The sequence below is a fragment of the Parasteatoda tepidariorum genome, chromosome 4 (assembly GCF_043381705.1).
Source record: "Parasteatoda tepidariorum isolate YZ-2023 chromosome 4, CAS_Ptep_4.0, whole genome shotgun sequence".
NCBI classification, from domain to species: domain Eukaryota; kingdom Metazoa; phylum Arthropoda; class Arachnida; order Araneae; family Theridiidae; genus Parasteatoda; species Parasteatoda tepidariorum.
This window is the reverse complement of record NC_092207.1, coordinates 66,349,739-66,364,515: the sequence shown is the minus strand read 5'-3', so window position 1 is coordinate 66,364,515 and position 14,777 is coordinate 66,349,739. Positions and strand designations below refer to the sequence as shown.

Sequence of the window (14,777 nt, the reverse complement as noted above, 5' to 3'; positions counted from 1 at the left end):
ATATATGGAGAGAGAGAGAGATCATTCTATCATTCTCCCCAGGTTTTTTTAATTTAAATATAATATCAAAACTCATATTTACCAAGCTATAACAGAACTTTATAGTAACTAAATGTAACATTATCTTCAAAATAAATGCAATGCTATTAAAATAACCGCATTATCTAATTTTACATTCTCACCTTTACGAAAATTTAAGGCATATTTGAGGTTGTTTTGAGGTGTTTTTGAGGCATATATGAGTTTGTTTTGAGGTATATATGAGGTATATTTGAGTTTGCTGAGAAAACCATAAAAATTATACCTCGTAAAGGTTGTAATTGAGATGTACGAGGTTGTTTTGCATACACTTCAGCTCATTTTGAGGTCGTTTAATATTCACTTCAAATCAGCTAGGCCGATGAGGTGATTTTCAAGATATACGGGTCGTTTTTCCTGATGCCTATACTTATAACAAAAAAGATATTTATGAGGCATAAAAATTTACCTTATTTCAACGAGAGTGAGGTATTTACGAGGTATAAAAATATACCTTATTTCAGCCAGGAGAAAGTGAGGTATTTAGTGAGGTATTTAGTGAGGTATTTATTGAGATTTATTGAGGTCACACACATTTTATATATACCTAAGCTCATTTTGAGGTTCTTTTAAGTTCACTTTATATCAACCAAACTGATGAGGCGAATTCTAAGGTATACAAGGTTGTTTTTCTGACACTTATAACAAAAGAGGTATGAGGTATAAAAATTTCACGTTATTTTAACTAAAGATAGTCAGGTATTTATTAAGGTGTATGAAGTCACACACACATCTTATTTATACCTGAGCTTATTTTGAGGTTGTTTAAAGTACACTTCATATTAACTAGCTCACTTCCCAGAGTTCCGTGCTGGCCGACGAATGGCGTGTGTGTTGGCAATCGAAAGTCTATGCGAAATTCGGTAAGTGCGTTTGACATTTATTAATTTAGTTTTATCACTTTTAATAAAATATGCTTCAATTTTTAAACTCTTCTTTTAAAAGTAGTATTTCAAATCGTTCTCTCTTAGACATTTTCCTCACATAAATTGCTCACAACTTTAAAACAAATACTCCTTATCAGCTTGCGATTAGCTTTATTCTATTGAGTGTAAAAAATGCATAAATTGGTACATATTTTTAGAATTTTAATTTGTTAAACGATTGTTAATTCTTGATAACATTGATTGAAAAATATTAAAAGAACTATTTTTTAAGAAACTCTAAAGTGATTCACAATAACGGAAGTCCTTTTCAGAATCAGCGTCAAAAATTTACAAAAAAAACTATTAGTTTCATGAAGTTTGACAAAAAGCTAAAAAATATATACTAGGTTCATTGAGGTTAAAGATTCGCAAGAAAAAAGGAAAGAAAATGTAATTATCAAACCTACAAGTACCATAAGGATATCAGATGTATAGGAAAATAAAAAAGCTTTAAAATTTCGCAATAAGATTGGAATTAATTATATATTTAAATTTCTGTAAATAGTGTTAATGGTAGTACTTTCTTCAGTGTATTGTATTTTGTGGCTGTGGTACCTGTCACGGTTTTTAGCTACGAAGATTGAATAGAAATCGCAGAAGTGGAATGCCATTTATCTGAAAAGGAAAATTAATTTCTTCCAGTTAATTTAAACCATGAGAAAACAATTTCTAATATTTTAAAACCTGCCACTATTATTGTAAACATGACTTTCTTACTGATTAATATTTTTTTCTTTTAGGTTCCAAAACTTCCAAGTTTCAACAGGTAGACGGAATCCATATTTAAAATAATTTTATTGGTTTGTAAAAAAACTGAAATTTTTGTTTTAAATAAAAGTAATTTGAATTGCAGCTGACTAATTATTTAAATTTGCAGTTTTATAGCTTTAAAAATTCAAGCACCTTAGACAACTATCTTCTAAATATATGAATTCCCACAACTAATTCTTTTTAAGTGTAGAATTTAGATAAGTGTCCTTTCAAGATAATTTAATTCAATCTGCAAAAATTACAGAAGAATTATGTATTTGAAACTTTCTTTTCTAGCTTAACAAAAGAAGCAATTACTGCTGAAGGTTTAATATTAAAAACTTCAGGTTAATGAATAAAGATCTCTACTAGTGAAAAAATGTAATGATATACATTATTCTTCATATACTATAAATAATATCTTTATGTAATAGTGAGGTTAAAAATTAATAAACTAGGTGTACCGTATAACGCCTCACGTTTGGGAATTATTACCTTCGTAAGTATTAAAAAAACTGTTTTTGGTTGTGCTATACAAGCCTGAAGTGAAAAATGTAACATTTTATCTTAATAAATTAATACTTCTAAAAATGCAAAAATATATACTATAACGAAGTAATAACCTCACGTTAATAAAAAATAACCTTTCCAAGTGTAAAAAATATGCTTGAGGTTGATTTATAATAATCAGAAGTGTAAAATGGCATACATTAGGTATAGATAAATAAATACCTCGACAACTATATAAATCTATACCTGAATTTGAAAAATAATAACTTAAAGTAGAACATCGAACACCTCACGTTCATAAAAATCAAGCTGTCCACAAAGGTAGAAAAATACACATAAGGTTGATTTATAATAACATGAAGTGTAAAACGGCTAATAATTGGCTTATAAATAAATACCTCTACAAGCATAAAAATCTATTCTTGAGGTTGAAAAATAATTACCTGAGGTCGAACACAATACACCTCTCGATAATAAAATATTATCTTTCCAACTGTTAAAAAATACACCTGAGGTAGATTTGGAATAACTTGAAGTGTAAAACGACGCATCATAGGTTGATAAATAAATACCTTAACAAGCATAAAATTAGATACCTGAGGTTGGCAAATAATTACCTGTGGTCGAACATAAAGATTATAATAGATGTAGATTTATAATAACCTGAAGTGTTAAATGAAACACCTTAGGTTGTTTAATAAATACATGCACCCTTTTCAACCTAACGACGTATTTAAATAACAACTTGGTTTATACCTTTTAAAAATACGTAATTTATAACTTATTTATACTTTGATTTATTTTGCAAGGGCAATTAATGACAACTGTGAAATTTCAGGTTATCATGGTGCAAACGGATATTTAACTGTTCAAACTGCTCAATACGAAAGCGTAATAATTAATGCATTTGCCGATGCAGCTCCAGAAATGGGATACAAATATCGAGACACAAACGGAGCATATCACACTGGTATTGTATACTCCAGTAATATACAGGGTGTAAAGAAAGTTTGAAAACGGTCAAATATCTCCAGAAATATGCATCGGATCAAAAAAGTGAAAATAAATCCATTCAATATTTTTTTACAAATATCCAATAGTACCAAACTTGATATTTTCCTTCCACCCTTTGAGGGTTGTGCGGGGGTGGCAGTCTTGAAATCTTAAAAGCGAACCCCTATTTTTTTTATTGCAAATTCCGATTTTCTAGGAAAAAGTAGCCCCACTTGAGTTGCAGGTTTATATATTTTGCTTCACAGGTGGCGCTGTAACCGAGAAAAATGAAATCGGTTTCACTTTGGTGAATCCCGAGACCCGTCAGATTAAAATAATAAAAACAAACACGTTTAAAAAAATTTTATCGACTTATTTTTTTATCGAAAAAAATACCAAAATATTTTTATTTTTATTTATTTTTTTCTTCAATCTGATAGGTCTGAGTTTTAAGACAGTTTGTCCCCTATCTTAATTTTCTCAGTTAAAGCGCCATCTGTGAAGTAAAATGACAAAGCAAAACCTATAACTCAAATAAGGTTATTTTTTCTGGGGAAACCAAATCTGCAATAAAAAAATAAGAATACATATTTAATGTTTGAAATGTGCCCCCGCTCCATCCCCACGGGCGTAGGACTGAGTTTGGTATGTTTGGATTGCATTTTAAAAATATAAAATGTGTCTAGTTTTACTTTTAATTCCGTTGTATTGATCGTTTAAATACTTTTTTACACCCTATATATACTAGTTACTTATTTAATATTTATTTTCACTTATCTGGTAATTTTTGTTGTTGATACTTTTAAAAATGATTATGCTGGTATTGTATACTCACTGAGCTGTCACTTTACAACAAGCTTCTCATAGTCTTATACACATACACTATTGCATCACAATGCTACCACTAGTTAATTTTATTATCATGTTCCTATCTCTTATCTAAATATCTCTTATCTATCGTGTTCTTATGTAAATAAGCATCATGCATAAACAACGTTTCTTACAATGTGTGTGTACAGTGAGGAACATAAAAACAACAAACCAACTGAATACCTTTTCATCTAATGTTCAAGTTTTCCCATAAAATCACTCAATATTAAAGATCCTGGGGCCTCACCATAAGTGTGTTGTTTAACTACTGCAGCAGACGATATTTTAAATTATGAAATCAGACGCAAAAACTTATTTTATCAGAAAAAAGTCACTGGTTTTTAGCGTATTTGGATTTTATACAAACAAAACATAGGAAATAGCCGAAATCAAAAAAATACGATCCGGATAGTGCAGGCAGGAGAGTGCTGGAAAATGTGATTTTTTTTAATGTTTTTTGTTCAATTTTTATGTATTCACCATATCTCCGAAACTAACAAAGCGGATAAAAATATTTACACACATTTATAACATATATTTGTCAAAAAATAATTTCCCGTAAAAAATAGTTTTGTGAAATTGATTTTTTTAATTTTTTTATTTAATTAACTTGCAGACAAAAAAAAATCTTGAACTGTAAGGCATGCAAATTTTTTTCACCACTTTAATCAACAAAATTTTAAAAGAAAAAATTTAAAATTCAAAAAAAAATTACTTAGAGGGCTCACTCTTAAGAAATAAAAATTTAAAAACATGATTGATTTGAGCTGGCGAGATATTCAAAAGTGAAGTTTATCATTATTAAAGAGCCATAAATTTCGCCTCTAAACTAAACTATTGGGTCCATACTTTCAAGATTAAGATTGAGACTATTTTTAGGGTTAAGTGTCCAAATTCATTAACAAGGAAGTTAATAGCGAGATTGATACTATTTTGAGGGTCTAGAATCCAAATCATTTAACGAAGAAGTTAAGCTATTCAAAAAAGGTAATTTTCTTCTCTGATTTGTTATATTAAAATATCATCTGCTCTAATCAGACTATTTAAGGTTAGGCCATCGAACCATAAAGATTAAGTCCTAGTTCATGAATACCCACTTATTAGATCAAAAGTTATTTAGATGTTCACTTTTTTGCCCATTGTACATCCTGTAGCACTATTGATTTTCCCTTATCTCGGAGGTACTTCCAATAGAATAATGCAACCAGCAGTGCTCCTAATGTTGTGAATGATTGTTTTAAGATTTCGTTTCTTACTGTGAATGGCCGAAATCAAGAGAATGCCAAATTTTACCAACAGTTTTTTTGAATGTCAACAATCACATAGTCGCTTTGGTGAATGTCCGAAATATTTGTTATATCCGATTTGATATTAATTTATAAGTTGATATTATTATATTTATTCGATATCTGTTGTGAAATAGATTAGGAGAAACATCAGTGTTCAAAGTACCGGTTAAATGCATACTGGGCAGTGGCACTTGATCTTAAAAAAACATTGATATAGGGCATACTGGGCATTGACACTAAACATTAAAAGAAACATTGATGTAGGGCATATCGGGCAGTAGCCCTCAACTAGAACTAGTATATATCTCGGTCATTTACCAAAGCGGCTATGTGATTTTCCAAATTTACAGGTGGAAATTAACTAATACCAATTTCAGTCATTCACAGTAACAACTATACTATATAGCCCCAAACTTTTTATCACCGCGGGCTGGTCAACGTTTGATATTTTTACCGTTTTCCACTGAGGGGAGAGAGAGACGTTAATTATTTATATTTTAAATTGTTTTTATTTAATATTAATTGAATTGTATTTAAACATGCCTTTGAAATGAAATACAATTACATGAGTGGTATTTGTGCAGCTTTAGGCGGCATCTCTCAACTCCCGGTTAATCTTTCGTCCATGGAAAGTTGTACAAGCTCTAGAGAAATACACAACTGTAAATAAAATGGAAATAATGGTTCCTCGGGTACCCCGGTACCATTTAATCTGTGGACCGGTAATTGAGTATTTTTCAGAGTAATTGAGTATTTTTTAGATGCAATTGAAGGACAGTACTGACAACTAAATCTACAACCAACTGATCTCATATTATTTTAAGTCGTTTCAGAGACAGCACTTACGACTTATTATCACCTCTTAGAGTTCATACTACGAAGATTATAAACTGTATTAAATGAAAAAAGGTACCCAAATGGAATATTTAGGTCAAACTAAAGCGTCCTCTTAGTGTACTTATGCCATACTACGTAAGCCGTTGTGTTTAATTTGAACTGAATATCATGTAAATATTTTAAGGATTTACAAGGATACAAGGAACGACCAGGCATGGAAGACGTTGTAGTGCGTCGAAAGCATTTCTGATTCCAGCTGAAAATCGAGAAAATTTGGATATCATCATTGATGCTTTAGTAACTAAGGTAATTCTGACAGAAATTTCTGTGTCATTATAAGGAAAATAAATTGATAAGTTATCTAATTTAGTTTCGCAAAAAAGTCTTCACTTCTAAATGGAGACTCAATCATTTTATAAATTCAGACTATCACACTATTATATCGATTATCTGTTATTGTTCAGCATATTTATTACATTACCTATTATTTACTGTGATTTTCATTGTATTATAATATTTCATTATCCCATCTTAACATTTTTGCGTTTAGTACTTGTTATGTTATTCAATCTGTTAATATGAGATGAGCCTACAATACGGAAGGAATTTGAAACCCTGTCGCTAAATAACTATTGAATCGAAAATGTGTGAAATCGTGAATTGTGAAATCGTGAAAAGAAGCGTAAACTCGATAGTAACTGTAAAAATTAGCTAATTCAATTTAATTAAGGGACACCGTAAAATTAAATGGAAAAGTATTAATGTAAAGTAAACTATATAAACGGGATATTAATGAATAGAGAAAATTAATTCTTTTCCGTAACATTTTAACTTTTCAAAAATATATTCTTATATACAAAAAAAGATTATTGATTTGATTTGTCTTTATTTAATATATTCTACAAGGTAACCCTTCTCAAGACATAGTTGCTATGTATGATTATTAATATTGTGACAGAAAAAAAAAGAATTAAGGAAGAAAGGAAACAAATCACTGAATTTAGTGAATTGAAGAACCAGTTATTTGGAAAATTAGTGAATTCAAGAATCTTCTTGCAAATAATTTTTTAAAAAAAATAGCCTATGATTTGTGATACTTCAATTGAGGACATCATTTTTACTATTATTACTAATAATAGTTTTTACAATACATGTTACTTCAGAGTTATGTATTTTAAAGTCAGGTAAAGATATTTTTAAAAATGAGTATATTTTGATGCAAAAATTTTCTGGAAACAAGACAGTCAGCACTAACGCTCATGAATTGTTTTTTCTTTAAAAAAACTATTATTGTATTTATTTTTTGTTTTAATAGAAATGCAAAGTAATTTCTAGCATTAATATAAACTTTAGTTCAAGCAAAGCATACAGAACTAAGTTTTCTCTTGGATTTTCCCTTAAGAAAAGTACATTCATTTATAATGGGTCGCATTCTTGTAAATTAGTGAATAAGTTAAAAAGGTTAATTCCAATGTTATTCCAGTTGCATTGAATCACTTTCAACAGATGATTCCGGCCAGCAATAATTTTATTTCAGATGAACTTGTCTAAATTTATCACCGAATACGATGCGTGTTACACATAGTATGCTTCAGAATTCAAAACTACAAATTCTCTGAAATTTTCAATTTTTGGATTAAATTGTTGTTGTTATTGTTGTTGTTCATTTACATCGCACTAGAGCTGCACAATGGGCTATTGGCGACGGTCTGGGAAACATCCCTGAGGATGATCCGAAGACATGCCATCACAATTTTGATCCTCTGTCGAGCGGTAACCCGATGACCTGCACGCGAAATCGAGCCCTTTACGGTAGAACAGTTTAACGAGCACCAATACCTCACACCCTCGGTCCCTAAGTAGACTAATCCAAGTGGTCACTCACCCGCACACAGACCGCAGCCAGTGATGCTTGACTTCAGTGATCTGCTGGGAACGGCGTCTTAACGATCAGTCCACTGCAGGACTTTGGACAAAATGCTAAAAGAAAACGTTTTTAATCTGTTTTTAGAAACGAATGTTTCATACAGAAATTTATCAAAGCAATTTAATAAGCGGTGGAGGACCGTATTTTGCTTTAATGTACAGTGGAGGACCGTATTTTGCTTTATTTCAACGAAGAATTTAAAAGCAAAAACAGAAGCGCATTGAAATTAATGAGCGGTAGAAACCTCCCACGGTTAGCCTGACTGTAAGGGGAATTTAATCCATGACATCTTTACCACTGAGAATATTTTACGTCAGCACTGTGGTCAGTGCAAGCCGGATGCGGAATTTGTATCGACCAGCTATTGCTGGGATTCGAACCCAGTTCACCTCGTTGGAAGGCGAATGCTCTATTCCCTGAGCCATCACTGCTCGGTATCGTAGGATTATTCGGACAAACTTTCAGACGAGATAAGGAACATCTTAAGTATTCAGATTTGCATAGCAACACATGGTCGAAAACGGCTCCGTTAGCCTCTATATTGTTCACAAAATGGATTGGGGATGGAGGACCGGTTACCTAGCCATCACGCTCTCCTGATTTAAGCAGCTTGGATTTTTTCTTTCTGGGTGCACTGAAGAGTGCTCTATATGTGACACCTGTAGATTCCGAAATAGATCTGGTAGAAAGAATCGTCTATGCTGCTAAGAATATCCAACAAAATCCGGGTGTGTTTTAATGAGTCCGTCAATCCATGGCCTTACGGTGCAGTGCATGCATCGCTAGCAATGGTGGAAACTTTGAACTCCTTTTGTGACGTTTTACCACAGCAAGTGTAATATCTTTTACCAATGAATATTTCAGATGACCTCAGTCCTGTGTCTCTTTGTTTCTTTGTTTCTTATAGTAATAGTACTTTCCAATGACGTTTCCAACGATGGATATACCTCCCCTTAAAATTTATACCAATATTTCTGGGACACCCTCTATATTGAAAGGCTCTAGTAGAAGTTGAGAATTCAAAATTATCTAGATAATTGAATAAATATTTGATAATTATTTATTTTCAATTCATTATTATACTTTTACTTAACTAGAAGTATGATAGCAAGATTGAAACTTTTTTTATTTGGTATATTAGTATGATTCTAAAATCTTTAAAATAATTTCAGATACTAATCGATGAAAACAATGAAGCATATGGCGTAAAGTTTGAAATAAATGATCAAGAACATGAAGTCTATGCCAATAAAGAGGTTATAATCTGCGCTGGTGCATTTAATTCTCCTCATATTTTGATGCTCTCTGGAATAGGCCATAGAAGTCACTTAGAAGAATTTGGTGTAAGTTTTAAAATAAGATAATATTGCAAAAAGAATTTAAAAATAGATTCAATTTCGAACTTGGTACGCTTTACGTCTGTAAGAATTTACTAATTTTAATTTGCTTTTGACTGCTTAAATGATTGAATCATTTATATAAAAGATGTGAGATATTTAAACATCGTTTCTAATAAGCTTCATTTATAATCGTCAGAACAATTTCATTTTCCATACTTTCTCTGAAACTTGTGCCCTTTAGTTCTGGTGGAATTTTTCAAAAATTATGCAAATTATCGTTCAGCCACCTGTAGGAGGAGGATAATAAGAAATTATTCAAATGTGTAAAAATATAACGCAATTAAATATAAGCAGAAATTAAAAAAAAAAATTGAGACACACTTTTTTGCACAGTGCGTTAAAAAAGATGAATCACCCTGAAAAGATGAATCACCTTTTAACTGTTGATCTTATGATCGGATCTTCATGTTCTAGGACTTAATCTCAAGGGTTCGAAAGGCTGACCTCATATATGCTATTTTATAAGTACAGACTATAATTGCATGGGATTATTCTCAAATTGGTCCAAGTTTTTTTGCACTCTATGCGTATTTAATCACGTTCGGTGACTGAGTGGTAGCACTTTGCGCTCCCATGCCACAGGTCACGGGTTCGATTCTCGGGCCGTGCAAGGTTGACTCAGCCTTTCATCCCTTCAGTGGGTGATAAATGAGTACCAAACATGCTTGGGAAATAAACACTGGGGACCCGCGGTGGGCTGACCACCTAACCGGAACATCTGCTCCTGCACCCCAGAGCCCAAGGTCAAGTGAGATGGACACAGTAGGCCTTGGCCCTTTATGGGCTGTCGCGCCACTGAGTTTAGTTTAGTATACGTATTTAACCAGAATACCCACGATAAAAAAATAGAAAATCACCTAAGATACTTGAAGAAAACCTTTTTGTGACTGTTATTTGCGTCGATCAACCACATTGTGTGTAGAAAAATTGCATATATATGATGAATCTTAAATTTATCTCTCAGTGTAAGCTATAAGATAATTCTTTCATCTTGATATATTCCGATTTTAAGCTTTGAATTTCCTTAATGTAAATAAATGAAAATGTCCGCTAATAAAATTTTCCAAAAAAATCTGCCTGGAACTTTCTAAAGTTTGTTTATAAATAGTAGAGTGATTTGTTTTAGTACAGTGATTATAGAGAAGTAGTTAAGAAAATAAAAACTTAGATGAACCAGTTAACTTCTAATTATTGATGAAACTATAAGAAATATATAATATAGATATGACGCTACTTGATGATGATTTTTAAAGAGGTTTTTTAAGAAATATTGAAAACGCCCAGTTAATATCTTTTTTCTATTCATGTGAAAACAAAAATATAGAATACGAAAATGAAAAGCATCAAAGTCATTTTCTGGCAGATTTTTTGCATTTTTCTACAAGTACATTCCGTGATTCCATCATCGCTCCAATATCCTTTATGCTTCGCAAACTATTTGATCTTCGCAACAGTATTTTCCTTAATAACGCTAAAAGAAAATGTATTATGTTTCTCTTATTTGAATATTAATCCCTTCAGGACCAAGTTCAAATGTGATCACAAGATTCTCTTTTCACGTTATCTTATATGAAACAAATCTTACTCTAGCGACCCAAGATAACACCGACGTGATCTCAATGCGGAAAACTTCATCTCTTATTAATCTATTTGGGCACTCTTCAGTATGCGTACGCTTGGAATTTGCGGGCCAGGGGTAGAGCTTCTTTCTCCAAATATCGATCCTAAATAGATTAAAGGGCGGGAGTACAACAATTTTTGCCAAAATAACTCATAGCATATCATGCATCCAACTTAAATCGTTAAGTACAAGCAGTTAAACTAGCTTAATTGTGCCTACGCGGCCATCGCGTTTGGGTACGCCTTAATTACTTAATCAATTAAGAATTTTTATATGCCTTCAACGAGTTAAATTTGAGAAATTTTTTTTTTTATTTCTAAGTTAGCTCTACAGTAATCCTTGTTAACCTACGAATTTCTTTCACCTGTAAATATTTACTTCATGATTCCTAATTCAAACTGGTTATTCACACATTCAATGTTATGCAATCTGGTACGTTAAATGTTAAATAATTGAATATATTTGTTTTGACTTTTAATTATAATTTCAATAACAGATGGAGCCACTGGTACTGTTAATCAAGAAAGATTTTTATTTTTTTTTTCTTCCCTTTTTTTCAGTTTCAGTTTAGATTTACTCATTATGTTGGTAAGATGAGTAATATTTTATGTTTTGGCATTATGGCCATTGAAATTTCAATTACTCATTTATAATTCAATTAAAAATATTTCAATGTTATCTACAAATCATGCTCTGTTAAATCAATCNTTAATTTTTTTTTTTTCTTCCCTTTTTTTTCAGTTTCAGTTTAGATTTATTCATTATGTTGGTAAGATGAGTAATATTTTATGTTTTGGCATTATGGCCATTGAAATTTCAATTACTTATTTATAATTCAATTAAAAATATTTCAATGTTATCTACAAATCATGCTCTGTTAAATCAATCAAAGAAATAAATTAAATGTCCGGTAAGATTTTGAATATTCTTTGTTGTGCTAAGTTGTCATTATTGCCATTTTCCCACATTGTATTAGTTTCTATCATTTTAATGACATTCTATTTAAATTTATGATTTTTCCATTATATAAGTTTATGATTTATTTAAGATTCATTCCATTTTTTGGTCCTTCGAGACCGGAGTGAAAAATCTGAGCTATTGTTTATAATTTAGTTTCGATTTCAATTAAGAGAGCTAGATAAAAGTATTTTATATTGCTCTAGTTAACATTGTTTTTTTTTTAATCTTATTTTCGGTCCGTCGATAAATATTTTGATCTTAAATATTGCATTTTGTAATTATAATGGAAACTTTAACGAAAAGACGTAGTATTTTGAAAGGTAAAGTAATGCGTATAAATAATATTCTGAAACCGAAATTTGTGTCTGGGGAAATAAAAAGAGCGGAATTAGATGTTTTTTCGGCTCAAATGAACGAAATATGGGTGGAGCTTAATGAGATTCATACGGAAATTATAGTTTCTTGTAAGAATGAGGAAGAGGCAAGCAATATGAAAGAATTTGATGATTTGGCATCTAATATTGATACGTTGCGAATTAATATTGCTCGGGAAATGTCCGAATTGAAATCAAAAGTAAACAACACTAATAATGGCGGCGTTTCTCCGGATGAATCGAAACTGAAACTAACTGAATCTTGTTTAAAATTGCCCAAATTCGAGTTACCGAGTTTCTATGGAGATTTCAATAATTGGATGTCATTTAAAGAATTATTTTTGAGCTCCATAGATAAAAATCCAGAACTAACAGAACTTCAAAAGTTTCAATATTTGTTTGCTAGTTTAAAGGGTACTGCACACAAGCTTATTTCCGGATTTTCGCTCACAGATGAAAATTATAAGCATGCTTGGCAGACTCTTGTTGCGAGATATGATAATAAACGTGAATTAGCTTTCGCTCAAATTTCAAAACTATTTAATCTAAAGGCAATTAAATCTAATTCTGCGGCTTCGATATTTGAAATTTTAGATACATGTAATGAAGTTATTCGAATTCTTTCAACTTTAAAGTTGGAAGTTAATCCTATGGTAGATGTTATTTTAATATATTTTATTTTGGGTAAACTAGATGATGCACAAAGCAAAGATGGGAATTATCTTTAACTAATCAAGATATTCCAACATTTTTAGAATTGGCTAAATTTCTTGAGCAACAAGCAAAAATTATTTCAAATCAAACAGAATGCAAGCCAAGGCTATTGTAAATAATGTGATTGTAAACAAAACCGAAAATTTATGCAATATTTGTAATGAAAATCATTCGGTTGTTAACTGTCCCATGTATAATAAAATGTCTGTTGATGACAGGTGGAAGGTAATTAAATCTAAAAGGCTGTGTATAAATTGTTTAAGAAAATTTCATATGGCAAATAAATGCCGTTTTACTAGCACCTGTAAGGCATGTCATAGAAAACATCATACTTCATTGCATAGATTTTATTCTAATTCTGAAGAACCTAATGTAAGCAATACAGTTTGCTATTCTAATTCAAATTTAGATAATGCCAATTCTGAAGATGTTCCTACAGTGAGGGAAAACATTCAACTTAGCACAACTTGTCTAAATTCTAATAGTGTAGATAGTAATACTTTATTATCAACAGCTTTAATAAAGGTTAAAAAGGCTAAGGGACATTTCGTTAATTGCCGAGCGCTGATTGACAACGGCAGTCAGAAATCTCTAGTGAGCAAAACCTGTGTTAAAAGACTGCAATTATCAAAGACTGTTACAAATCATTCGATTTCAGGAATTAATAATACGCTAGTAAAGTCTTCTTTATCTGAAGTATCTTTGGTCTTTTCTCCACATTTTAATGAGAAAATTTTTTGCTGTAAAGCCTTGATTGTAGACTGCATAACAAGTGATTTACCGAATTTCACATTTTCTTCATGCAACTGGCCACACCTGCATGGTCTAATGCTTGCACATCCAACATTTCATGCAACTGGTCCAATAGACATTCTGTTAGGAGCCGACTTATACGCTGACTTGCTAATTGGAGAACCAATTTTAGGGAAGAAGTGTACTGCAGCTGCACTCAATTCTCATCTAGGCTGGCTATTATCGGGAAGAGTGTTCTCAAACTCCAATAAGGAAAACTTCTTTGTGAACTGTCATCTTACCTCATCGTTGGATTGTCAATTGGCTAAATTCTGGGAGCTCGAATCTTTACCTCAAGCTGAACTGAAATCAAAGAATGATTCAGATTGTGAAGCATTTTACGAAAAAACGGTTGCTAGAGATCCATCTGGACGTTATATTGTGAGAATACCTTTCAAACATTCTATAGAATTTGGTGACTCAGCTACTCAAGCAAGTAAAAGGTTCAACTACATTGAAAGAAAACTAAGTAAGAATAATGAACTTGAGCATCAGTACACAACTTTCATGTCGGAATATCTTCAACTAGGTCATATGGAAAGGGTTCCTTCCGACGAACTGATTAAGGAATCAATATTTTATATACCTCATCATTTCTTTATCAAAGAAGACAGCAACACAACCAAACTAAGAGTGGTCTTCGATGCGTCAGCTAAGGATTCTTCAGGGAATTCTCTCAACAATGCATTGCATGCAGGTCCTCGTTTCCAGCCCGAATTATTTTCTCTATTACTAA

The 14,777-nt window shown here is 31.6% G+C and overlaps 1 protein-coding gene across 2 annotated transcripts in view; it reads left to right on the top strand.

Annotated features, from left to right (window-relative positions):
* The window catches only part of LOC122271407 (L-sorbose 1-dehydrogenase-like), a 47,238-nt gene that overhangs the window by 20,094 nt on the left and 12,367 nt on the right, over positions 1–14,777 (top strand). For both annotated transcript variants that reach the window (XM_071179973.1, XM_071179972.1), the window contains exons 4-6: positions 3,103–3,234; positions 6,438–6,559; positions 9,353–9,523. In XM_071179973.1, the coding sequence (XP_071036074.1) occupies positions 3,103–3,234; positions 6,438–6,559; positions 9,353–9,523 (425 nt within the window). The remainder of the gene's footprint in view (positions 1–3,102; positions 3,235–6,437; positions 6,560–9,352; positions 9,524–14,777) is intronic.